This window comes from Poecilia reticulata, chromosome 2 (genome assembly GCF_904066995.2).
Source record: "Poecilia reticulata chromosome 2, P_reticulata-male-v2, whole genome shotgun sequence".
NCBI classification, from domain to species: Eukaryota; Metazoa; Chordata; class Actinopteri; order Cyprinodontiformes; family Poeciliidae; genus Poecilia; species Poecilia reticulata.
In genome coordinates this window covers 20,063,771-20,076,920 of record NC_088831.1, presented here as the reverse complement: position 1 = coordinate 20,076,920, position 13,150 = coordinate 20,063,771, and the positions used below count along the sequence as shown (strand labels likewise).

The 13,150-nt window shown below is 36.8% G+C and overlaps 2 protein-coding genes across 2 annotated transcripts; both read right to left on the bottom strand.

Annotated features, from left to right (window-relative positions):
• Positions 1 to 20: 20 nt before the first annotated feature.
• On the bottom strand, positions 21 to 3,677 carry vtcn1 (V-set domain containing T cell activation inhibitor 1). The gene is made up of 5 exons (XM_008431216.3): positions 3,214 to 3,677; positions 2,676 to 2,740; positions 1,529 to 1,885; positions 1,197 to 1,448; positions 21 to 408 (listed from the first exon to the last, which is right to left on the bottom strand). The coding sequence occupies exons 1-5, from the start codon at positions 3,243 to 3,245 to the stop codon at positions 296 to 298; spliced, it is 819 nt and encodes a 272-aa protein (XP_008429438.1). The 5' UTR covers positions 3,246 to 3,677; the 3' UTR covers positions 21 to 295.
• Positions 3,678 to 10,410: 6,733 nt separating this feature from the next.
• LOC145548893 (uncharacterized) lies at positions 10,411 to 12,794 on the bottom strand. The gene is made up of 5 exons (XM_081599978.1): positions 12,539 to 12,794; positions 12,365 to 12,461; positions 12,163 to 12,282; positions 11,032 to 11,110; positions 10,411 to 10,840 (listed from the first exon to the last, which is right to left on the bottom strand). The coding sequence occupies exons 1-5, from the start codon at positions 12,634 to 12,636 to the stop codon at positions 10,752 to 10,754; spliced, it is 483 nt and encodes a 160-aa protein (XP_081456104.1). The 5' UTR covers positions 12,637 to 12,794; the 3' UTR covers positions 10,411 to 10,751.
• Positions 12,795 to 13,150: the final 356 nt, after the last annotated feature.

The window sequence follows — 13,150 nt, the reverse complement described above, 5'->3', positions numbered from 1 at the left end:
AAGGACTTTTCACATTTGCTTAGAAAGGATTTTGTTTTGAAACTTCTTTTCGACTTCTAAATCATTTTCTTGTCAGTTACAATACAGGTTAAAAATTAATTACATACATGTAATTGAAACATACACAGAAATGAATTAACCAGCACAATATTCCATGACATATATTGCAATAAAAATGGACAGTTAAACTTTAGTTATCGCTACTTAAATAAACTGCATCTGTTCTTGAATGTATCCAGAACATAGACAATATTTGACAATGTTTTTAAAGCAAAGATAATAAGGCTGTATTTACCTACAACACATAAAATATGCACAGGGCAGATGTAATAATATTTAGATAAAACGAAACAAGCTGGGTTGAAGCGACACTGAAGGTGAAGAAGGTCCTTCCCAAAACACCACTGCCTGAAAGACACACAAGATTAGATACTGAATATAGAATTGTATATTTTAGACAAGAGCAATTTTCAGGCTCATGGTTTTATATTAAATATTTCTGCTACTTTTCACCTGAATTTATCTATTACACTTATTCAGCGGTCCAAGTGTTGCACAACCCTTATGTTGAAGATCAAGAGTCTTACAATAAAGAGAAGATGTTGAAAAGCTTATGACATGTGCCACTAATGGAGCACATGTCTCATAAAGACAGATGGTCAGGTGATAAGTCAATAACATTATATACTGTATAAATCATACAGTTTGGTGAAGTTGATAAGAGTTTTTCACCGTCCAAAATGTGAAGCGAAACAACAAAATATGTTTCGAAGTATTGCTCTTTTGGTGTGACGGTGGATCAGGAGGTACGTGTTTGTCCTACAGTCACTGGGCTGCTGGTTCAAATCCCGTTCCCTCCATCTCATTCATTGTGTTTGCATCTTCACGGTCAAAGGTCATGGTAGCGCCAATAAAACGAGAATCTCTCTTCTGTCAAGTCTGCCTCGGGGCAACAATGTACCTTAGCATCATCAATGGGTGAATGACTGAATGTAGCGTAAAACACTTTGGTTTACTTGGCACAATGTAAATCCTGGACATTTACCATTTTTACCATATGTTTTTGGTTAACAGTATGCTGTATTACAAGAGTTTCCTTAATAGTAAATATGATGTAAATGTTCCCTTTGTTCAGCAGTCAAGAGTTCTTGTTATGTCAGTAGATAGGCATCATAAAGACTCGACCAAGACTGTACCTGTTACAGTTGCTTCGGTGACTGCCACCACTAAGCTGTTTTCGATCCTGCAGCTGTAGGTCTCGCTGACCTTCGCTGACTGTAGAGTGCTCAGGATACTGTAAATCCCTGGTGAGGGTTCAGTGAAACTTGTGTTTGCGTTCAGTTCATTCCCGGTTTGGTTCAGCCACGTGACATCTGGTTTAGGAAACCAGCTGCTCGCCTCAGAGGTCAGGATGTTGTTAGAGAACTTCAGTGTCGGCACTGAAAAGACTGAGACAGCAAAGGAACATATTTATTAAGCACAAGATCATTTTCTCAGAAAAGGTAATTTAGGGAAACTGAAGGTTTACCTGCTGTCCTGAGCTGAATGCTGACTGTCCCATGGCCGACAGAGGACCTAATGGTGCAGGTGTACTCTCCCTCGTCACTGCTTCTCACGCTCCGCAGCAGCAGAGAGGCGTTACCTATGGCTACAGCGTCAGGGAAGACCCGAGCTCTGCCTTTAAACTCTGACGCTTGCCCATCAAGAGCCGGAGCTCCGTTCTCGTAGCGATAAACCTTTCCCAGATCCGTTTTGTCCCAGCTGACCGACACCTGTCCCAGCCTGTTTGGTTGACTTTCTGCAGAAACATAGCAGCTGAGAATCTGGTCCTCGCCGAGGTTGGCGACCGGTTTGGTGTTGCTGCTCACCACCTTGGACGTGGATTCTGCAGACGACAATTTGGTCTCAAAATACATATGATGTCTTCTAGCCCAATATTTTAATGTTTTTAAGGAGGAAAAACGCTTTTAGAAGTATAACTCAACACTAGCTGTGTTTCCATTACAAATATGCGCAAAACTTTGAAGATAGTCCACTAACATTGAAAAAACATAATTTTGTAAATACGGTGTTTCCATTTCCATTGAATAACAGCCACAACTAAAATCGTAAGTGAATAAGTTTGTTCACCCGATAAGTCAAAGATTTTGACGGGCCTCACCACTTTCTATTGTCTTCTTCGTCTTTTCTGCAAGTAAATAAAATCCAGTTGTTGATCCCAGGACTCATGTGATGCTTAAAAAGTTTTTCCATTACAGTTTTGTGAAATACATTCATTTCGGTACACCCGAAAAACTACCTCATCCTTCGCAAAACGCTTTTATTGAAAAACGTGTTTGTTTTAATCAAAACTTGCACGTTTCCATTCAGCAAATTTATTTTCAAAATTCCAATTTGCGCAATTCTATGGAAACACAGTTACTGTTAATAGCGTAACTTCAACTAGAACAACGAATCAAACAGAGTTTAGCATATTAGTACGGCTCTGTGCATAAAGCAACATATGGTTGCATGCTTGGAACTCCTTGTGTCATTCCAGCAGCCACAAGGATCAACTGCTCTTCAGTATAAACAAACAGAACATACTGAACACACCCATTGCATGTCTGCCATTGCTAAGCCTGACTGAGTCATTACTACTACTACTACTAATAATAATAATATTAGGGTCTTACTTGAGAAGGCCAGGGTCAAGATGAGGATGATGAAGGCTGTTAACAGGACATTGAGGGTCACCAAGCTACATGTGGAGAGAAACAAACAGGAAACTGGAATGAAACAGGTTTATTAATCCATTTACATACGAGAGATGCAAAGTTCCTTGTATCAGAATATTATTGATTTTACATCTTTATTTGCTAGATGTTATTTATTGTTACTCTGGACGTCTGATACATGTCCCTCAGTATTTATGTAAGTTAAAGACATGAGGTTCATTTTAGAACCCTGAGGAAATTACATGCACTTTATGAGGATGCACAAAAAAAGGTTTTACAAAAAAGTCAATATTTTCTTTATTTTTCAAACTTAGTTTTTGTTAAAAAAAATATCCTCAAAACTAATACGTACTATCGCACTTGTTTGATGCACTATTTTGTCAGTATTATGCTAAGGTGTATATATATTCAACAAAAAGCAGCTGTAGAGATAACTCATTTCAAAATGTTCAAAAAGTTCTCTTCGTTATCAGAACTGAATTTCTGCAAATCTTACGTGAAAAAAATGATTTGTCCGATCGTAGCCATGCCTCTTGAAGATCCTCTTGTTGCTTAGCTCCGTCCCGGTCCAGATATTCTGCTCATGTGCCTCTTATCTCCACAGATAATTCCTGTACATGTTTATCCTGCAGCCTGCATAGAGCGACTGTCTCCTGCCTTCCTCTCTGCACACAACACCATGAGTAAACATTACTCTTTAGGTGTGGGCTTTGCTCTGTTGTCACAACGGCTCATTTATCTCTGCAAAATAAAAACTTCAGTGTGACAGGTGGAAGAATTCAGAGTCAGTATCTAGTTTGGTTCATTTTAAGCTAAATGTTCATATTTTTCCAAATACTGAAGTAGCAAGCATGATCAACGCTAGCTTAAATTCTTGGCTAGCTAACATGTAACCTATTCTGAGGCTTTTTGTAGTCTATGCTACTCCATCTTGTTTATAAAGATCATGTTTACGTCTTTTTAGTGTGTCATACTTTATAATTAAACCCTGGACCTTGAATGCAACGTAAACCCTGGACCTTGAGTGCCACATAAATTTATTTATGTGGCACCTTTTCACAGGCAGAGGTCATAAAGTGCTCTACTAAAAGGGTAACCCCAACAAATTGAAGAAATGTACAAGAAGGAATAAAATCTCAAGTTTATATAAGAGCATATTGGAATAAAAGTGTTTTTCGCTGCTTTTTAATAGTTTCCACACAGTTCTCAGCAGGGGTCACCAACTCCAGTCCTCGTGGGCCACCATCCTGCAACTTTTAGATGTGTCTCTGCTCAAACACACCTGGATCAAATAAACTGCTCGTTTCCAGTCTATTGCAGAGAGGAATGACTGCTGGTGAGGGAATTCAGACATTTTGGAGCAAAGGTGAATCTAAAAGTTGCAGGATGGTAGCCCTTGAGGACTGGAGTTGGTGACCCCTGGTCCACAGTCTGGGTCCAACATCTTGGAAAGATCGCTCTCCTCTTGGTTCTGGGTTGGGAGACCATTAAAAGTTTCGGACTTTATAAACTCAGAAAACAGGAAAATGTATATATTTGAATCAAATCTGAAATATACAATAGAACCTGTAAAGGTCTGACAAAAATGTTAAAATGAAACTCAGATCTGATTGGTGGTCAGTAAAGCTACATTAAAACAGGAGGTGTTTGGGTTTCTGTGGTTGGGCCAATCAGGACCTTAACCAGCTTCTTCTGACTAAAACAAGTGAATCATGAAGAATATCATGAGGACACATTATGATTGTGACAATAATGTTTCCTTGAATCCACGAGCAAACAGAGAGATACGACAGTGTGGAGTAGAAACAAATAAGAAAGCAACTACATCAATTCTCAGGTCCTGTTCAGAAATTCAACCTACCTCAAATATTTGTGAGTTGCAATTTGGTACAAAATCCCTGTAATCTTAAACGCTCCAAATAGAAATAACTCTGTGGGAAAACTAACTTTTCAATATGTTTCTATGAGGTGTTGTCTTTTTATACGTCTGACAAATCAGATGATATGGATCAATCTGAGCAGGTTAAAACTGTTCTTAAGACACAGACGGAAAACAAGAATACAAAAGAAATAGTCTTTTAATGTTGCCTTTCTGTAAATATACAATTCTTCTATATGTTTCATGATTTTGAATGTGACATGTTCCTCCCTGACTAAGATGAAGAACTAACACTCTTAGGTTGGAAGTTTGTTTTTGTTTTGTCATGCTTTTATTTTGAAGATCACTAACGTCTCTCTTTGAGGTCAACGTTTTGTACAGTTTCTCTCTTTATTTCAGGTCTTATATAGTGATTTGTGAGTATAGTGAATTTTTTTAATAAATAAAAATAAATTCAAAAAGAAAACATAAAAATCACAAGTTTTTGATGCTGGATATAAAAAAATGGAATATTTGACATTCTTGGACATCCATTTAATACAGTTTTTGTTATTATTTACAATAGATGTGAGATATATCACAGTCTCTTAGAGCCATTGTAAATAGGAAAATCCAAAAAATGTACATGAAAAAACTCAGCAATTTTGATATCTCTGAAATTTTAAGAAAAAAATTTATAGTAAATTTCTGCACTCAAAATTTCTGAGTTTTTTTCTTGCAAATTTTTTGTATTTTCAAACCCAGAAATGTACACGACTTTTTCTAAAAACTTCTTGAAATTAATGTCAACATTTCTGTTTTTTTTCTCGTAAACTTTTGACTTTCTCGTAGAAATGACATTAGGACATTTTAATGAAAAAAAAAAGTAATAGTTAACATCTGTTTACATATGAAAGTTAAAATAACAGAATCAGAGCAGTCCTGTCCTTCTGCATGATATAATGTTGTTGCTAAAAAAAGATGGTGTCTATTCTGTTTGTTCTTGTTAATGGTTGTTGTCTCCGGTTTTTTCTCTTTCAACTTCTGTCATGTAAAAGGACGATGCTGAGACTTTTTCCCAGACTTCAGAAATGTCAATGACATTCTGACCGGCTTGTTGATTCTGATGGTGCCTGATGCTTTCAATGTAGTTCTTACAGAGTTTTTCTGCTTTCCCTTTTGCTATTTCTTGTAGCTGCTCATTCAAATGGTTGCCGACTTCCTCCGCCAGCAGGTTGTCATACACCACGCTGTAGTAGGGAGCTCCACATATGTACCCCGATTTGCAGGCTCTCCAAACTTCTGAGATGCTCCAGAGAAAGAGAAAACTGCAGCACAGGCCAAGGCCAATGTCCTGAGAGAAAAAGAGAAATTAATTTAAAAAAGATCTGCATTTTTCTTAAGGGATAATGACAAAGAACAAGAACTCAGCATTTTCTCATTTTTGTTTAGCGCCTGGCCACTTTAATGATAACTGTAACCAGATATTTTCTAATATTATATTTTAAAGTAAAATCACTTTAAATCATGCACTGATGACTCAAAACCTTTTTGTACTCCTGTCTTCAATCTGACAGCAAATTTCACTAAATAAATGCCAACATCACAGGTTTGGAGTGTTCTGTCTCTAAAAGAAATGTAAAAGAGCATAAGTTTCTTCTAAATAAGTTTATTCCAGTTACTTGAAACTGACATCAAAACTAATCTGCTTTGAGCTCCATAATCAGTGCAGTGATACTCACCAGTGACTCGGTCTTGTAGTAGTCCTGGATGCGTTTGTCTTCGTAGGTCAGATTTGTTTTGCAAGGCATTCCGGTCTGAGATGAGTTGAGGTTTGTCCTCAGGCAGAAGTACCAGTCTCCATCAAAGAAAACCAGAGAAATCCAGAGAGCTGTGAGACTGGTGTACCTTATGACAAACTTTATGATGTAGTGCCCGCCACAGCTACTTGGGCAATAGAATTTGAAGAATCGTTGACTGGAAAAAGGTTTTCGGCGGTAAAAAGGCTCAACAATGTTAACGACAAAAGTTAGGATCAAGGGAGGCAAAGTCAAGTATAAGAAACCGCTGGCATGTAAACCAGGCCTGCAGGAGCAAACGAAGTGCATGTCAAATACATACTGCAGGATGGAGAAGAGGACTACCAGCAGGAACATGCTGACTGCATGTTGCACCAGTTTCAAGAGCCTTGTCGTGGACTCTGGGCTGATCGTCATTGTGTCTGAAAAGTGTGAAGTCTGTGTTGATTCCAGGTAGCTCTGGTTGTGTCGACGTCTTCTTGGTGTTCTCGCCTTCCACTCTGGGTGAAGTCAAAATGGCTCCAAGTCTTACGCTGCTTTCCACTTTTTATCTACAACTAAACCGCAATCAATGTGAGCCAGTGGTGAACCACGGCGTGCCACTGCTTTCATAATGATGGTGCTGCTTGCTTTCAGTTTTAAGAAATTTCTGAAACTGTGCAACATTTTATAATTTTAGTCAATATTACACTGAAGAAAGATGTACTTTGGATGCTTATAATTTTGTTTTTGTGTCCACTTGTCCTGTCTATCGTGCTGCTGTCTGTCTTGGTCAGGTCACCTTTGTGAAAGACGTCATGATCTCAACAGGTTTTTATTTGGTTAAATAAAGTTTTAATAAAAAAAATTAATAAAAATCTGAATCCTTTTGTTCTCGCTCTGAAGGTATGCGCATTGACAACCCTCTGAGTTATGATTGCACTAGACCAGGGTTGGGCAACTTCAGGCCTCGAGGGCCGGTCTCCTGCAACTTTTAGATGTGTCTCTACTTCAACACACCTGAGTCAAATAATGAGGTCATTAGCAGGACTCTGGAGAACCTGACTGCACTTAGAAGGTGATTCATCTGTTGGTTTCAAGTGTGTTGGACCAGGGAGACATCCAAGAGTTACAGGACACTGGCCCCCCAGGACCAGGATTGCCCACCTCTGACCTAGACTCTTTAAAACCCTAACGTGGTCTTAAGAGATGGAGTCCATTGGAACCCTGTGAGCTTTTTTAAACTGTGCGCGGTCCAGCAGAGTTGCACTGATCCCGCACATGATTTTGTGTAGTTTTGGGAACTGACGGTCTGACGGGACATGATCTATTTTAATAATTGCACCAGTAAAGCACACTAAAATACACCAATGACCTCACAAGCTAACTTGTAAAAACAACACAACTTTAATTTGTTCAGTATAACAGCAAATATAAAAATAAATCATAAAGAAACTAAAACAGACAAAAACAATAGACTGACTACCTTGGTAAAAAATAAGCTGCAACAAACCTTATTTCAAATGGTTCAGAAAGTGCAAATAGGAACTCTAAATGTAACGTAAAATAAATAATAAATAATTAGTTTGGACGACCACTAAAAGGTTTGGAGTCAATAAACTCAGACTACAAGACGAGGTATGTATTTCAATCAAATCCAAAATATACAAGAGTCCCTGTCCATATAAAGCTCCGTGCTTTAAATTAAACAAATTTGATTGGCACCCAGTGTAGCAATATTAAAACAGTGGTTATGAGTTCTGAACCAGACAAGTTTTGAGAAGACGAGCCAGCGCTTTGTTAAAACACAAGTGAACAGATGTCAATATCATGAAGAATGTTATGATGACGTATTATGATTATCGTAAGGTTTCCTAGAATCCACGAGCAAGCAGAGAAATGTGATAGCATGGAGTAGAAACGAACAAAAAAGTGACCACATCAATTCTCATGTCCTGTTCAGAAATTCTACCAACCTCAAATATTCATGTGATTTATAGCACGAATGACCAGAGAAGATGTAACCTTAAACACTCAAAATAAGAATGGCCATGGGAAAAATAACTTTTTAAGATGTTTTAATCAGCTGCTTGTTTTTTTACATCTGGTAAATCAAATTATAAGTGTAAGTTTTGAAGGCTCAGCATCTTTTCTTCTATTACTAAGTTATGTTTTCCTCTTCATAACATTGTACAGAAGATTTTAATGGTTCAACAGTTGATATTATCCACTTAACAAAATATAGAAAACCGTACAGTAAGGTATCATAATTATCCCACAGAAAAGACACAAAATGACTTATAATAATAATAATAATAATAATGAGTTTAATTTAGTGAAAAAAAGTTAAATAAAATCAAAAACAAAGTAAGAAAAACTGCAAACCAATCATTACGTTGATCCATAATAGAACTGAGGCAGTCTCGATATTAGCTGTGGAAGTACAAAAGGGAAGAGAAACTTGTTTATGGAAGTAATTGAACGGTTTTTTTCCCGACAGCTGGAAAAGTCTGTCAAAGGTCTGCATGTCAAATAGGAAATGGGAACATAAATGGCATGAATTAACACGGATGTTAACCACACTTTCAAAATTAAAACATCCTCCAAATGTTGAAGTAGTGGTTCCCAGTGTGTTGGTCTGGACTGGAGAGTAAATCATAAACCACCATGTGGGTTTCTTCAGATTACTAAAGGTTATTATGCAGTTAGGCTATTGCCTAATTTATCAAAAATGTCTATCAAATCACCACTACACTTAGTTTATGTGTTTATTTATTTTTTTAGAACCGCTAGCAAAAATTTAGCTACAAACAGTTCAATCACGTTGAACTTTGTCGTTCCAAAAAACAGACACTCTTTTCACACCACGCATTAACTTTACTAAAGCAAAGGGAAAATGACTGAAAATCAGTCAGTTTTCATTAGCAAATATTTTCTGCACACACAGAATGAGGAAAGGTGCGCCAGCTTTTAAATAGATTTGTAATTCAGTACATTTATGTTTGTGTTTCAAAAAAAGAAATGTTTTAACTGAGTTCTGCATTGTTTTTCTGTATCGAATCGGTATTGGCCGATACTAGATCACAGATATCGGTATTGGAAGTGAAAAAAGTGGATCGGTGCATCCCCAGTTTTAAAAAGCAGCAAAGAAAGTTTTTATTCCTAGAAACTTTTACTTAAACTTGAGTTTTTATGATATGCATTAATGATTGTATTGTGTTTGTTTCATATATTGTACATTGTCCCTCTCAGTGTAGCGATCTTAGGAGAGCCAGTGCTACAGATTGAAATCACATAGGTGACTATCTTTCTCTTCTGATCATAATATAATTCTAAGATGTTCGCAAACATGCAGCTGGCCAGTTGCACAAACCATATGCTGTAGTATGGACCTCTAGGGACACCACATGTATTAGGACTTTTATTTCTGTCCATATTGGTTTAGAAGTAAATACAAAACAGTGCCAGAACTTCACAAAATAAATCTCTGTTTAACTAGAAAAATTCTCAGAAAAACCAAAAACGGAGACCAGTAGCCAGTTCTTCTCTGAGTTTATTTTGACAGAGGATGTTTGGCCGGGTAGTTTGAAGATTTCTGGTTGAAACTGTTTTACAAATATTCTGAAGAAAGACAAATTTAAATTTGGACAAATTTAAATTTGTGACAAGAGTGTAGTGGACAAGATTTCATGTCATCTTGTCAAGACATGATATAAAAACCAAGATAAAATTTAACATTGAAATCTTCTTAAATGCTTCTTGGTTCACGCAGTGATTCTATGTGGAGTGATCTGACTAGTCTTGTGCAATTTTGGTTTTCTATATGTCATATCCATATATGGATATGAGGTTAGGAGAATTTCCAAACTAGTCATGTGTTGAGCTGTGGTTGTTGTTTTAGTTTAGTTGTTTCCTTTAAGAACAAATGTATTATACCTCCTGTCCTACAATGTGATCTAAACCAGCCTTATGTCGTCACCTTGATTCCTTCACCACCTTGATTCCTTCACCACTTTATATCATCAGTGACATCATGAACAATTACATTCAGACTTGGTTATTTGTGTATTTAGGATTTTAATAGACTTTTTCTTTTAAAACTAGTTCAACAAAATACAGAGTAAAGTTTTACAGAAAATGTTAAAGCTGAGAACCACGGTACCCAAACAGCCACATTTAGCAGCTGCTAGTAACATACTACACAAGAGCAACAGTGTCAACATGTCCTTTTCATGAAGATTTTAAATTTAATATTGCCAATCTAATACGAAGAATTTACACAGTCATTTTTGTGTTCTACTACATTAAATGAATTTTGTCTTAGCATTTATTTTCTGACACATAATTTGTTAAGCATTGCAGAACTCGATCTTGGTCTAATTTTGAAATGTCAGCTGTTCAGACTTTGCAGGTGGCGAGTCCATACCCAAGGCAGGCCCATTCGTTTGTCATCTCTATGAAGCCGGGGGCTGAAGTGAGGCCGCTTGCTGAAATATAGACATTTGTGATGAATATATCACATCATTTTACATCCATGCGTAATTAGTAGCTTCAATAAGATTTAAATAATATGCAGGGTTCAGTCAGTAAGGAACAGATAGATTTATTAAAGCAGTTAGTGTTAAGATGACAAAACATGACAGTAGTGGAAAATAAACGGTTCAGGTTGTTTACTCACATGAGAGCAGATTGTAGAGGTTACAGTAGTTGAGTCCGTCATCAAGAAGGCTGGTGAAGCTCAGAGAAATGGACTGACCCTGGCAAAATATTACAAAAATATGCTTTTAAGCTTTTATATGATGACCAAAATATTAAGAGTTTGGTAAAAAGCTCAATGTGTATACATTTTAGCCATATATAAACCACACACCTAACACCTAAAAACAGCTGTATTTTTATACAGGTGTCTTAAGATCTTCTTAAACTCTAAAATATGAAATGTATCATTTAAATTTATTTATTTTTTCAGATCTACCAGTTTAATAGGATACTTTTTTCCACACACAAAAAACAATAAAACAGCTGCATTTAATGATATTCTTCTCTGATGCCCTCTGCTGGAGAATCTAAGTACTGCAGGTTGTATTCATCGAAAGCTCAGTTTCCACGGAGTATAAACAATTTTTTTAATGTTTAGAACCAGAAAATGTAAAATATTATTATTTTAAATAATGTTGTCTTTAATAAACAGAAGGAGGGACGATGAGAAAAAATTGTAATAAATAAATAAATTAAATATATAAAAAAATCTAATCTTAATTTTTTTTTAAAGAAATGTTTAATTATAATTTCAAAATAATAAAATCTAATCTGTTTTTATTTATTATTATAATATATATGTCAATATAACTTGAATGTACTAAATTTATCAAGCTGCTTTGCTCCTGCAGCTAACATAGCAAGTTTCTAACGAGGAAAAAGACCGAAGGAAACGTCCAGAAGCTGCTTTGGCGGACACTGCTGCAAAAACCCCCCCCAAGAATTCATGGTTAAATAGTAAATAAAATTGAGGAAAAACATTCTTAAGTCGATGCTTCTTTATTTTGTAGCATTCTCTGTGGGCTAGCCAGAAGCTAATGCTGTTTTGGGGGTCATGGCATGAAATAGTTTGGAGACTCCTCCTCTAAGTGATGCTTTAAGAGTCGCTAAAAGCTTTATGAAGCTAAATAAAAACACAAAACATGGCGCTGTGGTGGCAACTGGTTCGAGCTCCGCTCTCTCGCATCCCGTTTCCGCTCTGAAAACATTCAAATAAAGGCCACTTTAGCCTAAAAAATCATTTAGAAAACGAAACGACAGAGTTCCTTACAGACACTCGACAGCCGCTGGCCATGGTGGTGGGATTTAGCGTGAAGGTGATGTTCTCAGCCTGAAGGCCGTCCGGAGACGTGTGGTTGGCTTTGAGAATCACAGGAGTGGCTGACACAAGCTGGAGAGGACAACAGTATTATTTATGGTCAGCATGAATAAAACTGAATTTAACCACATCGTTGACTCTGAAAAGCTTCTACCTGATAATGGCATTTATCACAGCCGATCATAGGGCTGAAGGCTTCAATTTGCTTCACTAGTGAGGTGCTGATTTCAGTGCAGGGCATTTGAAAGAGCCTAGAAGGAGGAAAGAAACAGGATTTAGAGCTGTGTCTGATATGATGTCCTCACAGAAAAGAGGGGGCTGAACTTACCAAAGAGAGCTGCAGAAAGCGTGGTAGGGGATGGGGACGGCAGCGAAAGGGCCAAACACTCCAACAAGGAAAGCAGAGACCAGCAGCAGAGTCGCCATGGTTACAGGTTACTTCCTGGTGTGTGGTCCTGAGATTGGTGATGAGGGATTGTTGGGTCTCTTGAGCTTTATAAAGGTTTGTCATGAGGGAAACCAAAGAGGCCCGAAATCGATTCCTTCACAGATGTGACTTCTTCCCACCGTATTAATTATCTCCTGATCATGTGGCCCATCAGTCCTGCATTTACTTATTGTCACAATAACAAGGGGTTTGTGTCCTTTCTTACTTTTCTTTCTTTTAACATTCAAACATAGTAACATATTTTTTAAAATAAAAAAGTGAAACATAAAGATTTGTTTTTATTTTTATCTTTTTTTAAATGAACTTATTCTGTTCAAACTGTAGCAGTACAATAAATCTGAATATTATTGAAAAGTCAATTTATTTCAGTAAATCAATTCACTAAGTGAAACATTAACTTACTGCTAATGAAAACAGGACATTTAAGATTAGAATAATAAACTTTAAAATACAAAATAAATGCTTATGGTTTGCTATTTTTAAAAGGTACTT